At 34.5% G+C, this 22,588-nt stretch overlaps 1 protein-coding gene across 3 annotated transcripts in view; it reads left to right on the top strand.

The window, feature by feature from the left end:
• Positions 1 to 22,588, top strand: part of LOC106135078 (rab11 family-interacting protein 4) — a 67,964-nt gene that overhangs the window by 29,797 nt on the left and 15,579 nt on the right. For all 3 annotated transcript variants that reach the window (XM_060946704.1, XM_013335265.2, XM_013335264.2), the window contains 2 exons: positions 11,653 to 11,694; positions 12,223 to 12,340. In XM_060946704.1, the coding sequence (XP_060802687.1) occupies positions 11,653 to 11,694; positions 12,223 to 12,340 (160 nt within the window). The remainder of the gene's footprint in view (positions 1 to 11,652; positions 11,695 to 12,222; positions 12,341 to 22,588) is intronic.

The raw sequence follows: 22,588 nt of genomic DNA, 5'->3' as shown, positions 1-22,588 counted from the left end.
TTAAATCTCATAATATTCTCATCATCATGATTCTTTTTAAGGCGATGGGCTTGCAACCTGTCACTATTTGAATCTCAATTCTATCTTAAAGCCAAATAGCTGAACGTGGCCTATCAGTCTTTACAAGACTGTTGGCTCTGTCTACCCCGCAAGGGATATAGACGTGATTATATGTATGTATGATGATTGTTAAACCCAGTTGAAAAGAATTTTATAGTGATAAATCACTGTTAATAATATTTTTGACTATCCAGCAAACGTAATAATTTTCGATTGTGGCCTTGCCAGGAATCAAACCACAAGATTAAGAGGCAGATTGATACAGGAACAAAAATATTTCAAACATACCTCCACTGCCTTTACAACCAGGAACGCAACAAAGTTTATCTGAAGACATCGTGGCACTTTTGTTGTAAAATCTGTCTTTCACAAAAACAAACATGGGACTCCTATCTCAAATAATAAGGTACTTTTTACAGGAGTCCTATCTCAAAATATCTGCACAACACAGTAAACACAGTCAGAGTCCAATCTCAGATGATAAAATCACACGAATATCCGGAAGAACAAAGCTCGACTCAACGGAAGATTCCAAACTCCAAATAACGACAAGTTATCAGCACAAAACAAAGTGCAAATAGGTAAATACACAGGCACCGGTAAAAAACAACAGAAAGAAAGTTTACGGGTGTTCGAATCGAATTCAATCAAAACTTACTGCAAAACTTATTTGACATAAAAAACTGTCACTCATTTTCCAAACGAGTATTACAGTGTTGCTATTATAAATAGGCAAAAGATACCTAATGTTAATTCAAGAATTGCATTAATATGTTAAATACGTATTAAACTTTATTCTTGTATTTTTGTAAATTTAGTTGTTCAATTTTCATTTATTACTTTTGTTTTATTACTTATATATTTTTTATTGTTTTAAAATATTCTACTAATTCTACTATGGTTTCTAATGGTAATTCTAAATGGAGCAATGCGATGAAATAAAGAAGCCTCAGGTTAATAGTAACATTATATGGAAATATATTACATCTCTTTTTGACTCATTATACGTCAGAACTTCTTGGTTTCTTGTATGGAGATTACTGGCACTGGTGCTATCTCTGTCTCTCTTACTCTCATACGAAGGATCTAAAAATGAATTTATTAATCCTGGCAGTTTTAATAAGGATAATGAGAAACTCTTATCAAAATATTGCATTGTCATCGGTCCTTGATACGTGTGCAAAGTTCCAAGTTGATCAGACGTTTAGAAATCAGTGAAAATTAAGCTCAAAGATTCCGTTACATACATACATACATACATACATACATACATACATACAACCCAAGCTAATAAAAGCGTAGTAAAAAAGAACATAACACTGTCGGTCTACTGCTACTACTGGTTAAGGTATCTCACCCAAAAAACGTTTTGATTCCATGGTGGGGATTCTAGTCCTATCAGTGACCCTTTCTCAGTAACATACGTATAAGTTTTATTATTAACCGATGATCTAAAGGTCTGCAAGTGTAACCGTGATCAAATGTAAGTGTTAATTTGGTCAAGTTGCGGAGTCACATCGTGTAACAACCATACTACCAACTTACCCGGGCTCCTTTTCAGAGAGGAAAAACGCGACGGAACTTAGTAAGGAGGCTTATGAGGATTTTAATACTGTCAATAACTTTACAAGTAACGTAAATAGTTTAATAAACTCCAATAATTTTTTTTATTTCATGACTATCTTTTTTAACATCGCGGTTCGACGAAAATGTAAATCCGTACATGTTATATCTATTTCAACAGAAGCAACCAGTAGGTACTTTTTGTCCCAGGCTTGCATAATATCCCGTGCGTTTCGGCGGTCAAAATTACTGCGACTTGTCGTTGCGACATAATCACTATAATTGTGGAAACATGACTTCGCTAATTGTGCCTCGCTTACGTTTGCAAAGCGTTATGACTCGATTCGTGATTAGACGAACATGCATCGAATTCCTATCATTCATTTGTCTGTGTGTAAGTACGCAGGGATCCTGGCAAGGGGTAAGTGGTAGTCTCTGCTTACCCCTTTCGAGAAGCGTTATGATCACGCATCAATGTTTTTTAAAGGAACATTCATAATGTTTTTTATGTCGTGGTCTAAACAAAGCGATTGATTATAACTTGTTATAACCTTCAACCCAAAAATACTTTTGGTTTTATTCGGGTTTAATTTTTCCCTATTTGGTTTTGTTTTTGTAAGTTGTTAATGATTTTGTCCCCTTAGTCGATTCCTACGACATCCTAAAACAACGTGTGACATTCGTGTAATCATCTCTTTTTTTATTATTTCTTAATTTTATCCTCCATCGGAGTGTCATCAATTAAAATGAATGCCGTACACAATTTGCATACTTAGCGTGTTAATTGCGCATGCGCATCGTTAACGACTTTCTTTATGCTTGAGTGCTATTTCCGTTTCCATCTTACCGGTATCCTCAATTATTGCAATAGATGTTCCTGTTTTTATCGGGTCACAAGTAATAGTGTTATTACCTTAAGCACTTTCACACCTAAACTTGACTATTATAGATAATCCCAATGCATACTCGGTACTTGGCTCTGTCGCCAATACTTAGTCTCAAATAGCAACCCATTCCCTAAAATATAAGTCACTCCTTTGACTGAATTTTAAATCTGCGGCGCAAGAAAGGCAGCTACCACACACTATAGTGCGCCTTTTTCTGACTCCCTACAAGAGATTTATAGTGCCTTTTACTAACTCACTACCTATTTTACGGGCGGCTGACGACACACAATCACGCCTCGCGTAGCAATGCCATCCTCGAATGGTACACCTAATCTGTTCACCTAAAAATCGGATTTTCATGTTTTGAAAATAAAAGCTGTTTCGTCTTAACCCCTGGTCGCTCTAGGATGTTGACGACATTCTATTGCCATATTTACATCATTTCCTTTCCTCAGGATGTATTCAAATGCCAAGTAAAATATTTCTCATCACATTTTATAACAAATCGTCTCTATTCTGTTTTATTTTTACTTGTCATTTTAAAAAGATATTCTATCATTTATTAAATTTTATAAGAGATAGGTATATAGATTTTATTTCAACCAATTATGTATAAATTACTCTATATCTCTGATTACTAACATACTGTGCCAACCACGTAAAGAGTAGGAAAGAAAAGATTACTTTATCCTATTATTAGCTTTGTGGAGTTTGGAATCGAACAGGCCTTATCTTAATTCAAAAGAGTTGTGTCCCCCTCAAACCCGCATCTTGATCCTACGAGTCACACAACCATCTCAACCACTGAATATTTGCTTATTTTAATAACCACGGAAGTATTATTCTTTGTATGTAAAAAGACTCTCATAAATAGCATTAACAAAGTCACATGTAGTGGAAGACTTATTTTAAGCAGCTTGATAAGATTATATGGAGTCTTGATGAATCCATATATCGTGTGTCTTATTATAATCCCACACATTTAATATTTACGGTTACTAATAATTTTGTACTGATGATTTGTGTAAGATAACCTTTTAAGGTTTTTCCAGATGACAGACAACTTCACAGGGAAACTTGCACATTGGCACATTTTTCGATCTTCAGCTGCCTATTTAATTGTTTTGGGGCACTAGTACAAGCTACATTTATGCTTTATTTAACTTCTACGTCCACACTACATAGCTTTTAAAATTAAACATTTTTTTGCGGGTTGCCAGTTGAACTATCAGCTGTTTAGCTGTTATTTCAATTACTATGTAGATTTTAACTGATCCTCTGCTAAATATCTTCCATTTCTCCCCCTCCTTCAACTTAATACCTAGGCAAAATCCAGGACAGGAGGAGGCTCGGGCGACAAATATGCGCCAATGGTGCAAACACAACAAACGTCTCCAAAGTACAGACAGCATTGATGATTGCGGACTTATCATTGAAGATTGCTTTGTCAAAAAAATGCAGATTTTCCTTGAACTCATTAGAATTAAATTGATCGAAATAACCAAATAATAATATTCACCATATAAGGCAATTTAACCACCACGCGTGGCATGCGACTGAAAAGCGAGGGTTCGCGGATTCCCCCCAAGAAAGTGAAGTGTTCCACGCGGCTGCCCCGCTCGGCGCGCCGTTGCCCAACTATTGTATGCAATTGTTACTCGCCTGTTTCGTGCTAATAGTTTTAATGATTCGAATTACGTTTGAAACAGTTATTCTAAACTGAAAATGTATGAAGAATGTATGTTTATTAGTTTTGAATAACTGTCCACTGAGAAACTGTCGATGCCCAAATGTCGGCTATAAAAGTTCTTGTTTTCTTCATTGTGAAAATAAAACTCGGTGGGTGTTTTCGTTTGACCCTTTCTCGGGTCTTTTGTGACAACAACAGTAATTAAATCTAATGTTGTTACGCTCGTCATCACTTATGCTTTACAATTCATGATCAATAATCCACAAAACGATTAAATTTAAAGGAAATAAAACAAATTTTGAATTTTTTTTTATAAAAAAACATAAAATAAAATTAATAAATACTTACTTATATACAACAGATAACACTGATTAAATTAGTATTTTTGACAAAGTTACCAAAGTTAGGCATACGTGCAGGCATTATTTATAGAGTTTTTAGAATAAAACGTTTTCGTCATAATTTTTAACATACCATGATATCTGCTCCACAAACTTAACTTATATACTTTAATATAAAGAGGATTGATTTGGTACCTTATTTAAAAATCAATTTAATTTAGACAAGTAATGGTTCTTACTTGTCTAAATCATATAAAATATTTAGTCAAGTGTCACATTAAACTGGTCACTCCTGGGAATAAGAACAATGCTGCTGACGTAACTACGTATTAAAGAAGTCGACATAATGTAATTTGTCACGAAACATCATCATTTTATATCAACTGCTTTTTGTTGTACTTACCACAAATAATGACTGCGATACCATTATCAAGTGTATTAAATTACGTAAGAAAAGAAATGTCGGAAAAATATATTTTAAAGCATGGAGTATTGAAATCTTATAATGTTCGTTTAAAATTGCATTTTTATACAAAAATTAAAATGCATATTTTAATATCTGTAAATTTTATATAATCTATAATAATATAATAAAGAGGTAAAGTTTGTAACTTGATAGTTCTTTTGTTTGTAAGGGCTATGGTTCTTACTTGTCTGAATCTTTGCAAATACTGAACCGATCGTGAAAATTCTTTCACCGTAAACAGGTAAATTATCTGCGCTAGAGGGAGTAGCAGTATCTATTATAAAAATAACTTGCATGCTTAAAACAAATCTATTATCATAAAATCCTATGTGAGAAACATCTCATCTCACGCTTTGAGCGGTCTAAGAAAGACACGCGATGTCATTTTCGCATCACACATATCATAACAACATATCATTGAATGAGTCAATCAACACAACTCATTTTGTACGCCGACAGTCAACAGCCGCAGGCAACTTAATTATTTAGAAGTGGCCAGTGTTTCGCTAGCTATTGCGGATAATTCATACTTGCCTCTACCTCCCAGTGGCTAGCCAGTCCATACGATTGCTGATGCGTCAGTACCACACGACCACTCGACCGCTTCGCATAGTTCGCCTAGCATTCCACGCCGTGTCATCGTCACAATTCCAAATTCAAAAATAAAATTAGTGATGTGAAACAGTGAGCTGCTAAATCACGATAATGTGATTCAGTGATCGATAAAGTTTTCAAAGGAGTGTGCACTTATTCGCAAAGCTGGAGCGCAACGGTGTTTACATGCATTACAGAAAGCGACCCTACAGGTTAGCATTACATATTTATATTCAAATTAGTTATGGAATAATTAATATTGTTTGCAAATAGAATATATGGCCTACTGTTGCCATGTCATGTGCTGATGCCTCCTTCATGCATATCTTACACGAGCGTTTGTATATGTTCTTGGCCTGTGGCACGCAAAGAACGTAAAATGTAATCATGTTGTTCATATCCGAATTGCGGGCAAAAACAAACACTATCCAATCTACTAATTGGATCAAGATATCGGAGTTTCTGTAGCACGATTCAAATTAAAATTGTAAATCGATTTACGCTGCATTTTAGTTTGATCATCACTACTTGAAACTATCGTCAATTCGTTTCGTTTAATATCATTTGATAAAAACAAGGACAATGTTAACACTGACCTCGTCTAAATACTATCCATAGTATGTAAATTAACACGGCCAATGTTTGAAAAATAAAAATGCAAATTCACCAGTTAGTGTTTTTTTTTAAATTATAATTGTTGATTACAACATCCTTATGTTGTGCCATTTTTTTGTCGGTGTATAATGCACGCTGTTTTGTTGTCACATCACTAAACAATACATTTGCGTTGTACCCACACATTTTATTATGTCCAGTCTATTGTGCTCGGACGTTGATTCTGTTTTTATTATTTGTAATTAGTTTAACTCACATTGTTGTTATAACCCACTTATTTATATGATTACATGAGGTAACATGAAATATACCCTGTAAATACTTTCTTTAACGACCTGTTTGGCGCAATTGTCGGATTCTCGCCTATGTACTTACCAAAAATTCCGTTCGGGGTTCGGCCCCGGTCAGATCGTGATAAAAACACAACTTTTTATATTGTAATATCTTGTTAAGTATTTATTATAAAATATTATAAATTTTTGAGAAACTTTACACAAGTTTCGAACTAACTTCGAGGCTTACTACTTTGGTTTAACTTGTGTCAAGAAGTACTTATAAATATTGGGTTTCTATCTGTTATCTGTATCTTCAAATTTTCCATATATAAAAAAGGACTAAGTATTCTTTATACTTTCATGGCTTTTTTGAAAAAGTACCTACTTACTGTTTTTGTGGGATTTCCGATGTACTTATATACTATACATATATTGCTATTCTTTTTACATTTTATCTAGTACTAGCTGTGCCCGCGACTTCGTCCGCGTGGAATAGTTATTTGGGCATCTTATTTATTTTTGCAAACATCCTCCTCGGCTTTATCAATTTGGCGGTCACGCGTATAAGAAAGAACGCTGGTTCGCCGTATTAAATGTTTCGCTGCAAATTGCTTATAACGACTATATCTCAAAACCTATTCGTCTGATTTATATACTGTAAATGGCAATTTTAGTCTACATGAAAAGCCGAAAGTAATAAACATATTTATTTGGATAAGGATTAATACTGAATTAAAGAAAATTGGTTTCAAAATAACTTATGTTTATAATGAAAAAATAATCTTAAAAAATGAACATAAAAGTGGTTATTGTAAGTAAACCTTAAGAGATAGATATATGCTCTCGCGGACTTTTTTGTGGCAAAAAATGAGTACTTCACATCTTTAGTACATTGTTTTACTATATCTTTGTTGGTTTACGCAGCGTTCGCGTGGAAAGCTCGCAGATGGCCGACTCATTCAACTTTCACCTGCATTGTTGACGTTTCCCGTAGGAAATCCGGGATAAAATGTAGCCTATAGCCTTCCTCGATAAATAGACTATCTAACATTGAAAGAATTATTCAAATCGGTTCAGTAGTTTCTGAGATTAGCGCGTTTAAACAAACAAACAAACAAAACAAACTCTTCAGCTTTATAATATTAGTATAGATTAGAACTAGAGTGGTAATACTCCCTTTGTCATTTTATATTTTTTTGATATTTTTCAACACTAAAATCGAACTTTTCAAAGCAGTCATTACTGTTTAATTTCGGAAATGTATAGAACATTAACCCAGATAGTGAAACCTCAGATGTTGCAAAGATATCTTCAAAATAAATTGAGATCAGGTGACGGATGTTGTTTCGTAAAATTTTTATATTTCCCATTAATTAAATGATACTCATTACGCAAATGATCTACAGGTTTTTCATTATCCGGTTCCTTTTAATAGAAATCTCACAGTAGTATCGTGTTTGTCTGTAACTAAACTTATTAATTATATTAGACTATTCCTTTATAATTAATTTAAGTTGCGTTATGGTTAAACCTAATTTTATATGAGATTTGTATGTTTCTTCTTCCTCCTGGCTTTAGTCCCGGTTGCATCCTCACTTCTGGAAAGGAGCCCGGGGTTTGCCTTTAACCATGGATCCTGGATTGGGTGAATCAGGTTTTTACACGAAGCAACTCCTAACCTAAACCTGACCCGTATTGAATTCATGGTTACACATCCAGTTGCCGATGTTTTCCCTCACCGTAAGAGCAACGGTTAGTATTAAAACTAATGTACATAACTTTGAAAAGAGTCATTGGTACATGGCCGAGGTGGGATCTTGTATGTTTGTCACGTGACAACTCCCAAACAGATTATTTTATTTCGATAAAATTTGCTAGGCAATGCTAAGGTATAAACAAAACGTAAACTTGTGCAAGCCTCAAATATTATATCGATATTTGTATTAATGAACCACTTGTAATTATCATCAACAGTTATAACTGAAACAAAGACATAAAATGATGACCGAATAAATCCATAAAAATAAATAGGATATCCATTGACGGCTCGCGGTACTTATATAGCTAAGACCATCTTTTTTCAGTGTCAATGTATAATCACAGACCGTTAGACTTTCCGGTTAAATCGAGAGTTTAGTTTTGTTTTCACAGACCAAAAGTGCAGTAACAAAAGCTAGGTAAAATCAAATAAATAAATACAAAGAACACTCAACAACCCACTTACAATATCTAAAAATCAAAGTAAGCAGATATAATTTGTTTTCAGATAAAAAACCCATATAAAAATTTGTCACACAGACAATACAATACCTATATACCTGTCAGTTGATAAATCAATTAGTTAGTAAATTAAGAAAATCTTTAACAGCCATATGACATCACGAATATTTAAGCACAGTGCTGAAAATCGAACCTAAAACCTAGTGTCTGACTAACCAGTCATAAAGAAATAATATGGCCTTCATGGCGCAGCAGTTAGAACCCTAACTGCTGCGCCATGAAGGCCATATTATTTCTTACAGTATTACGGTCTAGTACCATATCAGCGACCATCCGAGTGCATCACTTTCTTGCACAATTTCACGGTGCGTGCGCCGCCGTGTCTCATTTGTCACCTAACTCTGATTTCTCCGACACTCCCCGCGGACGTCCTGTCCGTTGAGAAATTAAACTTTCAACATCATCCTTCTGACATAAACCCCGGTTTCCACCAAAGCGGAGAGGACAGGAGACGTGGATTTTTCTATTTCCCCCGAAGCTAAGCTGAGAGATGTGGAATTACCGAAATCTGATTGGTTATTCAAAACACATCTCTTCTCGCCTGTCAGCTTTGGTAGAAATTGAGTTTTAGTCCTCACCTCTGGAGGGGCCCGGGCTACGCCTGTGACCTAGACCTTGGAATGCATACACATCGTGGGCTTAAGGTTTAACATGAGTAAAGACTTTAATTAACGTCATATGAAAATGTCATTATGAGTCATTCAGCTGAACATGGCCTTACAGTCTTTTCGAGACTTGGCTCTGTCTGGATAAATACTTGATATAGTATGTACCTATGTTATGTAAGATGTGTAACATTTTATAACAAGAAATCTACAAAATAAATCGGTATAAACCTGTAAACACAGAGTACTCTTTCGATTGTTGATAAAACAAAAATAATAAGCGATTATTATCAAAACAATCTGAATGACCTTCTGAGTCATAATATACTACTCGAAATGTACCAATTCACAGATCTTTTATATTTTGAAACAATAATAGTTACTGCAATTACACTAAATTCTGATCATTACCTTGCAACCAGTCGATTGTTATTTTGCATAACTTTTACTACTGCTGCAGTAGTTTTATTATATATTTTTTTACATGAAACTTTATACATATAAAAAATCACACAGTTTGAGCTAGTCCCAAAGCTCATCAAAGGAACAAACCTACCTACTTGAATTATTAAACAACTCAAAAATAAGTAGGTATTATAATTACTTGTTGCATTTGAATTGTCAATTCTTACATTGATGATGATGACATTTCGACATTTTCCTACCATTTTCTAAAAATATTTTTGTCAAGAAGTACTTACATTCTGTGAAAGGGTAATGAGCGGTCAACCAGAATTGCTTTAACTTTAAACCACATTTTGAATACCCCAAATCACTTGTACATAAATTCAGTAAATCTATGTCACATTAGGCAAAGAAATACATGTTTCCTTTATACTGTAGCGGGAGCAATAATTTGATCTCGACCCGCGCAAAGGGAAAATCTTTCCCCGGATATTTTAAATCAAATTCATCTCTACGCCACAATACCAAATTATTTCTTGATCGTTACTTATTAAGCTACTTAACTGCTACTTAAATTAATTACTCGTAATAGTTCCTAAACTTGATTACCACGTAATAATAAGTATAATGAATGGAATCCCATCATAATTCTTATAATCTCGCTATTTATCTACGCATCACGTTACGTCAGTCATTATAAGTTTACGCACCTTTTCATTTAAGTACAGTTAGACGAACTGCTTAGAAACGATATGAAGTTAAGATATATAACTTTCTACTACTTAACAATACTATCAACGCACACACGTCATTCATAATCGTAACAATTGTTTTATAATATGAGAAAATGTTCAAGTGTATACATGTATTCTTAAAGAAAAATATTTTAAAACAGAGTTGAGAACATTTGAAATTTTAACTGAGTAGATTTTGTTTATATATGTGTAATACCTAATTGTGTCTCTCAAGGCCCACTGGAACAGTTTGTTTTTAACCGACTTCAAAAAAAAGCGCAGGTTCCCAGTTCGGTCAGTATTTTTTCTCTCTAAAATTAAGCAAAATTTAGTGAAATAATCGCTGCCTTATTTTATGTCATAATAAAAAGCGAAACAGCGATAGTTTTTCGCGCGTTAAAAACGGCGTCATGCTACGGCGGTATGCTAGGTTTTTTTACAGAGCGATTTTACCAGATACCACGCCTTGTCTATAAAGCACTAGGCAGGTAACTATTTGATTACAAATACAACATTTATTGATTGATAATGATTTAAAAATACGTAACTTTAAAATCTATCCACGTAACAGAGATTACCTTACGTTTCAAGTAAAATTGTTTATTTCGATCGCTCACGTTCAATACATGTGAAATTTCCTTATTACACCAAGAAATAGAAAATTACCCACGGCGGCCACGGCGGATGTGCAGTTGGTAATTTTGAGAACATGATTCTGCTATTATCATCTATTACTATGCGCCGTACGTACGAACCTACGTACTTTTCCGTTCATTTGGTTACCTACATGACGTAAATCTTGGATATAACTCTTTCCCTCTCTCTCTCTCATTGTAATTTTAGGGAATATATTGCACTTTGAACTTGCTCTTATGCTGGTCTCTTTGCCAAAATAATGGAGAAAGTCAATATGTGTGCCAGATTGTAAAGTCAAGGGTTATGCTTATAAACTCGTTATTGTTCTTTTAGGCGACGGGTTAGCAGATCTGTCTACCCCGTAAAGTATTACAAGGACGTACCTATTCAAACTTATAACAAAATTTCAATAAATGTGTAACAAAGCTTAAGGTTTGGTTTGTTGAAAACATTTTTGGCGGTAACGTGGTATTTAATTACTATTTTTTAATTTTGTTTCAGCTCTGGAAAGCGACAGATTGGATCCGCCAATGTCTTAGCTAGGTAAATATTACATACTTAATATTTTTTTTATTTTATTTATTTAGGTAGCACGAAAGTATTAAAGCTACATATTGTAAGTGGAAATGCTGAAATCATATTTTCAAAACCCGTTGAAGTTATTTTATGTAAAGGAAAAGACATCGACGCGTTTGAAATAACAACCTAGTGTATCATATTTATTCGTTACCTATCTATTTAGTTAATTTTGTCTGTAGCTTCATCTATATTGGTATTTGATTTTAATCATAAACATACATAGGCTTCTGTGAATTTAAGAAAAAAATATATAGAGATCATTACAATTATTATAATACCATTGCACGCCATCTATGCAAAAGTAACTGTACTAAGAACATTTGTAAATACGATAGTACCAAACCTGCAGTACAGATGGCGGTGTCATATTCTGTACAATGACAATAGATGGCGCTAGGAGTATTCGGATCCGTATAATAAATTTCTTGATGTATAATGATTTCATAGGTAGTTCGTCACTTTAATGCTAATTGAAAATGGTAATTGTTACAGCCAATTGTACCGGTCGTCGTCGTTCAACTCGTCCGGCTGTGGTTCGGGCGGGGAGCCGACAGACGATATGTATTCTGATGTGTCCTTGGAGGAAGACGTCCAAGGGCTTAATTATAAGGTCAGTCTTACATTTTAATATTTATTGTCCGAATCATCGACGTCGTCACGTTTATTTAAGGCCAGCTTACTTCTTCCTGTCCGGCCTACCTGGGCCTGGCGGAGACGTAATAACCGGACATTAGAAGATGTCAGATATGACTGGTTTACCAATGTAGGTATTCTGATAGACACTTCGAAGAGCTGGGCTAGTTAGCATAAGACAGGCAGGCCCTTCTGCCTTCCTCCTAGTGTTAACCCCGGTTACAAACTCACTTCTAGGAGAGGAGGCTGGAATGCGCTATTGACCATGATCATGAATGCACACGCTGGCTCTGGGCCATTCTATTAATTTTATGAGTCAGGTGATTATATAAATACGATTTTATGCTACATGTATTTTTTCCTTGTTAGAAATTGAGTTCTATTATTATCAATAATGAATTCATTTATGTTTTTGAGATATTTATATGAGACATACCTAGTGAGTCGCAATTGGGACGAACCAGGATGATTATGACTAAAGTTTAAATAAAAAAATAGCTAGGAATATAAATGATTCACTTTCAATTCAAAAATTACATCTGTTAATCTTACAGGATTATAACAGGATTACTGTTAATCTTCAGGATAGGCTTATAAACTAGGGTTTTATTTTTGGCGATGCGCTAGCAACCTTACAATATTTAAATATAAATTCTATCATTCAGCCAAACAGCTAAGCTGAGCAACAGTCAGTAACAGCACAGAGCCAACAGGCTCTGCGTACCCTGCAAGTAATATAGACGTGACTATATGTATGTATATAATATACCTCTTACTAAATTATGAACTTATGTATACTTACTTGTTACAATAAAACCAAGACACAATGTGTCGTTCCGTTACGCACTGTTTCTGGGAAAAATCCACGTAATTCTAACTAACTATGTTTAATCACATAATGAATGACATACCTACCTAGTCACCATTTAGCACTTATTATGTCAGCTTCCTTCCTGACTTCTAAATATTGTTTAGTTTGATTATAAGATATTAAGTAGGTTATTTTTGTTTTTGATATAAAATAAAACATTTGCAAGTAATCTAGCTGTTGCCTGCGACTTCGTCCGCCTTAAACATCGAGTAATGTTTTATCAGTATTTTCAATGTCGAACCTCAGTTTAATTCGTGCAGTTTCTTGAAATCCATTTAGCAGTTTTGCGTGAAAGAATAACAAACACACATCCACACAAAATTTCGCATTATAGTACTTAAGATGAATCAATTCATCAAAGTGAATCATCTTAATCACTGGTATAATAAAAGAATTTATGCGTACGAAGTCGCGGACAACAAGGTTTAGGTATCATGTATTTCACTGCAAAAATATATCATCAACAGGCATAGCATTTTGGCAAACGTCCAATTGTGAAAATATACAACGTGTTTGCGAAAGATGACGACACGCGCGAATTTATTTATAGCGATTTAATTTTTATTGAAGATTAATACTTACAGTACATGAATAATAGCGTAGGATTTAGTGAATTTTAACGCAAATAATTGGCTATCCAACTTCTGGATTGTGGTAATTGACGTACTTACTCCTTTTAAGAAGGACGCGACCGAAACAAACACTAGGGAAATGAACTTTATACAAAAAGATAGGTAGCTAAGAAGCTAAGCTAGTAACTGGCGTTTGAGCAGTCGTTTAGCAAGACCTTGGCGTTTTTCATAAATTAGGAAAATTCCGGTATGTTCCTCATAATTTTTTATCTCTTCATCCACTATACATATAGACGGTATTTCTGTGTTGTAACACCAATGACACATTACTTAATCAACTCCCTTTATGCTTAGGTATTACAATAGTAGGAAGTAGAAAGTTCGATTGGGAAATTTTGGCATCAACACCAAATCGAAACTAATGTATATTCTTATTCAGTTCAGTGACCCTGAACAAGAAGGAAGGGCCAAAGGGCCGCACAATGCAAGACTCGCTTCATTTACCAACCGCCCTGCAATGGCCGACGGAAACGGCGCATGTGTTCAGTTTCCGGTCAGATGCGCGTGCGCTGCAGTGATAAAATTTATTTTGAATAACCATATTAGAAATTCAATAGGCTAATCCATTTATAACAAACACATTTATGTTACTTGCTGACTGATGAAGCAGATTTTAGTGTTGTACCGTAATTTCTGGACAAGGATAGGATTAGGAAGTTAACATTTGACAAGTTCCAGTGGAAAACAGTTTCCATAATTTAAAAGGAAGCTAAACAGAAATTTAGGGTTTAATTAAACGGAGCAGTAGCGCGTTTTAATCATAGGGATACCTACTTATAAATGGAACCTATTTTTGATTGTATTTGACTTTTTGATTAAAATTGTAAAATTATGATGAAATGGATGTGGAAAATATTACATATTTAGTAGATTTTGATCGGCAAGACCGAAAATAAAAATTTTAAACGTAAGTTACTGTTGCGTGTGTGAAAAATATTTACACTGGCTTTGATTTATAATTCACACCCGATTACAAAATAAAGAAACATAATATTTAATCCCACACAAATAAGAGATCACAACGCAACTGCATTCCACCAAATGCATAGTGAAATCAGCATTTACCAAACGACTGGTTTGTAGGCTAAGTCGGAATGTCAACTTGCGTTCTCGTGTCATGTTGGCGATCGAAATATATTGTCTCAAGACAGCTATTTGTTATGTGAAATACAGCTAAGACTATTACAATCTCCTTTAGTGTTGTTATTTATTATCGATATGTGCATCATGTTGATTTTATGGCTCATGTTGTCATTTATATTTCAGCCAGGTTTGGTGCAACAAATCTCGATATCTAAATTACACTAGATTGAGTCTCATGCTGGAAAGCATGAGAACTTACGACACACAAGATTAATTGAGGATTTGTCCCTTAATCATCTCCTAAGATATTTAGAAAATAAGACAGAATTCTTACTCTGTTCTGACCGAAACTTCACCATTAGACAAACTTCATAATTTTTGTCTTTTAATATTATATACCTTTGATGCTCATATCCGCTTTTAAATTTACTTTTTGACTTCTCTGTATTCATTACATACAGTCATTTACCTTCAGCTTGTTCTTGGTGACTATTATTAACCGAAAGAAATTAAGAAATGGAAAAAGGAATCCGTTTTCGCAATAGTCCCGTCCGCAGTGACTCTCTAGCCGCATTACATACTATCATGGATTGATAAGTAAGTATAAGCTAATCGAAGAAACATTTCCATTTCTAAGGCCAATCCAGCTGGTTAAGCCATTATCTTACTCCGCAAAATTTCATATAAAAATATAGTATCAACATATGTATATACATATTGGTCAACTTTATGATATCAAATAACAATAACCCACCCACATGTGATATGCGAACAATGAACGTGGTGGGAGAGACCCACGCGTGGGGCAACTGTGTCAAGGATACCGGGACACTCGCAGATAGTACTGTCATAATTGAAAGTAATGAGGCAATTTGGCAAAGACAAACAAATACTAGTTGATCAGGCCATATAATTTATCTAATATCTATAAGGGTAGACACAGACTAAATGTTTCCAATTGCCACGATCCTTGCATACTTCTGTCGCTTTGTCCTCATTCATAAGTTTCTTCGTGCATTGTCTGTTTAGTGTACGTTTGGCCTAATCTTTCGCAAGACGTCTCCGAATAATTTCTCTCATTTTTAATACAAGTACATAAAAATAAAATGTGTAAATTGATCCAATATAAAGTGCTAATTATAAATCTATTCGCCTAATGCATTCGCACGCAATGAGCAGCTAAACAACTTATAGATTACTTTTTCAGTTACTTGTGTGATACTTATTGGGTTGTCACACACACAAACGCGTATTTATCACGTCTTGTACTCTCAGAAGACAAAACCATACAAACCATATTTATGAAGCTGGAAGGCCAAATTAACGTGGATGGCATAATGCTGAAATCTCTATTTAATTAATAATGGCATCGGCTTCTTTACACATAGAATCAAATGAACCTTCGATTAGTTCTCTTCTTATTTCATAATCGGTTGATTGAAATAAGGTCAAATACTACCATTATTTTGTAAATCAATTGCGTAATCCGTGACGATGACAAAGTCAGCGTATCGTTCATTATCTGCCGCAAAGAATGACATCTTTATCTTGTTACAAAATCTCGTAAGATACATCAGAGCAGGTGGTAGTGAAAATACATTTTGAATAGGTACTCTGTAAAAGAAATGAAAAATTTTCACACTTTGGTTGACGTGAAATATGTATATTACTCAAAGCTAAGTTTTGCATCGCTTCCAAAGCGTCAGGGCTGAAGGGCAATGCTACACTGCAGCATTTTCTTCAAGAACGTCCTCATGCACAAGTATCATTAGTTACTACATAGGTACTATATGTAAATAAGTATTAAAAATTTTGATCTGTTTAAATAGATTCTATAGTGTTACGCTTGACTTATTATTGTAAGGATTTTTATACATGTATGTTATATCTTACAAACTTTGGTCTTTTTCAAAGCCATACTGCTCTTGTTTCTGAAGACAATCAATAATTGATTGTTTATTATTGAGTCTCACCTTAATTTTAGCTTTGATTTCCCAAGTTACCTTTGTGTCTAACAAAAAAGTTAACATAGGTTTTTAATCTAAATTACTTACTTAGATACTGGTATCTGTTACTTTTAAATTTTATATATAATTTTCGTGAAAAGTTCACTCTTCAGCCGTGCTTCAGCCGTGCCGTGTGAGATTGATACAATTATATCCAGCAACTTACGCATGATTTGATTACCTAACTGCCGTATAAATTACTATCTTACCGTGGCATTACGACGAACAAAAAAAGCAATGTGAAACGGAAAGTGGTGCGAACGAACGCGTGCGAAAACCAAACATATTGTGTACACATACAGACAGACAGAACTGACGAGAGAACAGATGGTAGATTGTAAGGGCTAATGTAAAAAGGTCGATTAGTTCGCAGCTCCGGTTCAGTAGGTACTCATTGATATGGAATTCAGAAGTCCAGGTAATCGAAGTCACCTTATTTGCGTGGAAACCAACACGGTTATAATTTTTTCGTTGGGACTTAGATGAAAACTTTTATAATTAAATTGTTAGGTGTGAATGACGCCTTATAATAGCGATTATTGTCGGTTTCAATAGCCGGTTATACAATATTAATCCCATGTACATTGTTTGCCAAAGGCAAGATTTAACAGGGAATAGGTTAGCGCTGAACCATTGTTTAGAATTAAATATAATTAACAATTCCGCTGAATTAATTGTAAATTTAATAACTGTTATAGTTGCTTTTGATTTTGTCAAAATGGGCTAACAAAGTGTCACTGCTTTAATCTCAATTTCATCAATAACCCATCCAGCTGAACGTGATCTTTCAGTCTTCTCGAGATTGTTGCCCCAGTCTACCTCGTAAGGAATGAAGACGTGATGTTTGAATTTTTTTTTCACTTAAAAATAGTATCGAAATGGTTTTTCATTATGTGCTAACATCATGGTAATTTGCCTTAGAAAATACATGCTTTACTGGTCCCGAATAAAATAAAAATAGAGTAGAGTAATATCATATCGGTACTTGACAATCAGCATTTATACGGAATCAATAAAGCTATCAGCTAATAAAAACTGCTATCTATAACGCTTTCTTTATCGCAAGTATATCAGCAAAGCCTGTAGAAGTGATCAGAAAGGACGGATAAAGGCGTTTACATAAAAAACATTTTTCAAGCTAGCTTGCAATTTGACCGTTGACCTGCCTCTTTCTAAGTGAATATGTAAATCAAGGCGATCATAAACTAAGGCTTCTTCTATTATACGATAGGCTAGGAATCTGACATTATTTTTATATCTCAAATTATCTCACTTGCCATCTTAGCCTTTTGACTATTACCTATACGTCTACCTCGTGAATGATAAAGTCGTAATATTCTAATATATATATTCGACCTAATACTACGCTCAATTGCAGGAAGCCAGACAAGCTAGAAACGTGGGGTTAATGTCATCCATGTAGGCCAAAGCACGTAATCGCTATAAGAAAATAAGACGTTTTTGGCCCGCGAGACGTCGTGTGTGAACCCGATAAACCAACAGATCTAGGGCAGATATTATTGTAATTAAGTGCAATTATCTAGATGACACGGGAATGGGAAAGCGCGAAGATAAAAGATTAAATCCTTATGTCTAGCACAAGAAAATATTTTATAAGAAAAATTTATTGACAACTTCGATGGGATTTTTTAAACTCACGGTTTATCGGCAAATTTCCTTGTTATATACGATAGCGATTATCTTTTGAGATCTCTTAATGATTAAAGACTTGATTATGTCAACCTATGTCATTATTTCTAAATATGAACTAAACTAATAAGAACGTATCTTGATCAAAATAAAGTATGATGTACAAAACATTATATGAACGTATCTTGATCAAATTAAGGACGTCCTGGCAAAGGGTCAGGTCAAGAGTACCGAAACCGCCGAGCTTGCATGAAGAGAGTTGCGAATGTGGATGAAGCGAAAGAAGTATGCAGAGATCGTGGCAAGTGGAAAGGTGTAGTCTTTGCCTGCCTCTCCGGGAAAAAGGCTTGATTTTATGTATGTATGCATTATAAAAACGAAAGCATTTGGAGACAGCGAAATGTTACTTTCGATCGAGAAGGCAATTTAATAAATATCACCGATGACCGTTGCCGGTGCTACACCGCTGTTATTATTGAATTAATCAATGTGAATCTAGTAATAATAGCCTATTTAAATGGGGAAACTGTAGAGGCAACTTTCTTTACACTGAGTGTGACGTAACACACGTCCGTAGATAATATGCTCTTTATTGCAAGCTAATTAATATCATAAAAGTATTTAAATCTTTATCACTTTTTCTTCTTAATTTTAGAGCTCACTTCCGTTCTTCAATCCTTTTCTTCTCTTAATGATTTAATTCCTCTTAAGTCTAAACCTAAGACTGAATGTATATATATATACATATATCTATACCTTTTCTTTGATCAAAATGTTTTAAGCATGTCAACGTCATGCCTCTATTATTGTCCGACTTGCATCTTTGCAAGCATTGAAACAAAATTTAATTAAATAATGTTTTCCTTACTTTGTCCCTGCTAGTTATAACTAGAATCATCTTTAATTTTATTCCTAAAAAACATCTCGGTCTAGAAACTCTTTCAATATTAGCATGTCAAAATTTTAAAACTTTCTCGACAGATTTAACGTAACGGTTCAAATTGTAATTGATTTTATTTGCGTAGATGTAAGTAATTTTTAAATTACTTTCGGCTATTATTTTCTGGTCATGGTAATTTTTATTTTTAATTGTTATTAGATATATTTTTATGTATATGAATTTGAAATGTACCGGTGTTTATTTTCCATCGAATGATAAGTATCACCACGCATAAGATTAAAATATATATTTACTATTCTTACTAGTGGTTAAAATAAATAATGGTTGCGTTTCTTTATGGACACCATAAAGAAACGCAACCATTATTTTGTTTTTCTTTATTTCTTTTGGTAAGAATTATTCATTGGAGATGGAGACTTTGACAGACAGACACTTTTCGTATAACCAACAAAAAGCTACAGTCAACAAAAGATGTTAACTCGAAAAACCATAATTTTTCGTGCCATGATGCTAATGACTTGCAATTTGTTCTAAACTTAGTTACTAAAATTAGGCACTTGAAAACCTTGAACCTGTCGGAGGTCGCCACGCATTGTTTCCTAGAGCTTCTGGCAACACCACGCGGAACTCCAGACACCTGGCTGATGCCATTATAATGTCATCATCATTATCAAAGATTTGAAAGGATGTTATTTTCAGATTGACTTTGAGGTGCATTTGCTTGAGATGTTGGTAATGAATGATCGTAATATTTATCCAACCTAATATTTCAAAGAGGAAGATTTGTAGTCTTTGTAGCTTCTTTTTTGTTTGTATTGAATAAACTCTAAAACTAAAGAACCGATAAACAAAAACATTCTGGACTATGCGCTAACCACGGAATAACTATACGCTGCGCGTAAAAGCACGTAATTAGATAAAACATTATTTTATAGCTATAAAAATGAAAGATCCAAGCAACACCCACTCCTCAGCCGTAGCATTCGCCGCAGCTAGAAGTCATAATTTATTCTATGTAGCAGCTACAAGTCTCAGATGCGAACAAGGTTTCCCCCATCCGAATTCATTAACACATTCCACCCCAGTAATACTAAGTCTCCAGTGAATAATTCCTAACTAAAGAATTTAATGACGGATCGGACCAAATAATAGTTTATTTCATTTGTGATGTTTTACATTTAGAACAAAATTAAATATTGAGTGTTATATTTCGTCAGCATCAACAGCAAACAAAAAAATCTATAAATATAAAACTCTTCCGTTACTGAGTGACTGACTGACAGACAACGCACAGTCGAAACTACTGGTCGTAGACAGCTGAAATTTGGAATGTAGGTTCCTTGGGATATGTAGGGGAGCACTAAGAAAGGATTTTTGGAAATTCAACCCCCAAGGGGGGGAAAAGGGGTAAAAACGTTTCTATGAAAAATCTTATTCCTTGGGTTTATAAACTTGAAACTTGGCATGAACACGTACATAGGCAAGTAAATATGTTTGACATTATAAGTTTTTTCAAACTACCCTCCAATCGTGATTTAGGGGGTGCGATTGGGTGACCGATTTATTAACGCACAGCCGAAACCGCTCGGTATAGGAGTCTGAGATTTTGAACAGAGGTTCCTTTAGTAACATAAGTGAGCACTAAGAAGGGATTTTTGAAATTTCAACCCCCAAGGGGGGGAAACGGGATAAACTGAGCCGGGGCTGCGGGAAAGTTCTAACGAGATACCGTGGCCCCGGAACGCAAAGGGCAACTGAAGGAACGAGGTGGGTTTTAGTCAGTAAAAGTCTGACACTCCCTTCCGTTCCACCCAGAGCGGGAGAGGTCATTATTTTGATGATTTCCCATCCTTAAAAAAAAAGACTTTGTATGACAACTTTCAGTCGTCTCTTTAACATACATAATAACATACATAATTATGTACATACATGCATAACATTAATAACATCACGCCTTTAAATCCCTATTTTGTGTTAACACTACCCATACAAACAGCTAAAAGGAAACAAGTGAAGAGACGAAATTTGTCCGCATCCATTTTCACCTAAATTCTTAACGTTAATGAGATTTACTTTTTATTATCAGGTCAACCTAATAGCCTCACATGTACGTATAACTTCGTAAGAATTTTCTTTCAACTCCTAACCGTTGAGGAGTTGTACCTTCCATCATCAGCTCATTCACATGGGATGATGACTATCAGACGCAAATACTTAAACAGATCTATGAAATTGTCAAAAACGTAATTGCCTGTAAATTTGAGGTTTGCCCTTGATTTCCCTGGAATACCATCATCAGATCCTGACTAGGTAACAACGGGACCAACTTGAAAGTATACACTACTGAACAAAAAAAGAATCACGTAAATCGGTCCATAAATCTCTAATATTATAAAGAGGAACAATCTATTTTTTTATATGTTTGTTTGTTTACACATGTAATCGATAAACTCCGAAACTACTGAATCGATTTCAAACATTCACCATTAGAAAGCTACATCATCCCATATTTAATTCCAGTTGTAACAAGATTTCAGCCTGTGGAAGAAAAAGCCCTGTCGAGATCATTAAAAAACGCTATATATAACCGAATTACACGTGGGCGAAGCCGCGGGCGGAAAGCTAGTATTTATATATTTTAATAAAATAAATCTCTATATCACTAGCTTAGCTTATGTGTCTGAAGTAGGTTTTTTACTATTTCGTTATCTTTCTAGTTAGTTTTAGTGCTAGCTTCACATATAATTTATTTTCGTAAACACTTGAACTAAAACATGAAAGATGTGTTGACTCGATGCACATGGTCCCTGGAGCCATTACTCCAAAAATAAATTATGTTTACATCTCCCATTCTGTACCACGGCTTGCTATTGTGTATGTTACCCAAATTTTTCTTTACAAAATTATTGCCACATTTTATATGCGTAAAAAGTGAAGTCAAAGTCCGAGAGCATTTCACACGCACAATAATGAAGTTAATCCCAAGATAGCTTATTGTTTTGTCGTATAGCTCTGTGGTATCCATTATTATATTAATAAAAGTACTTACTAATTATATGTTTGTCTTAAGTTGATCATTAAA

This window comes from Amyelois transitella, chromosome 11, assembly GCF_032362555.1.
Source record: "Amyelois transitella isolate CPQ chromosome 11, ilAmyTran1.1, whole genome shotgun sequence".
NCBI lineage: Eukaryota > Metazoa > Arthropoda > Insecta > Lepidoptera > Pyralidae > Amyelois > Amyelois transitella.
The sequence above is the reverse complement of the archived record's forward strand: the minus strand, read 5'-3'. Positions and strand labels throughout refer to the sequence as shown.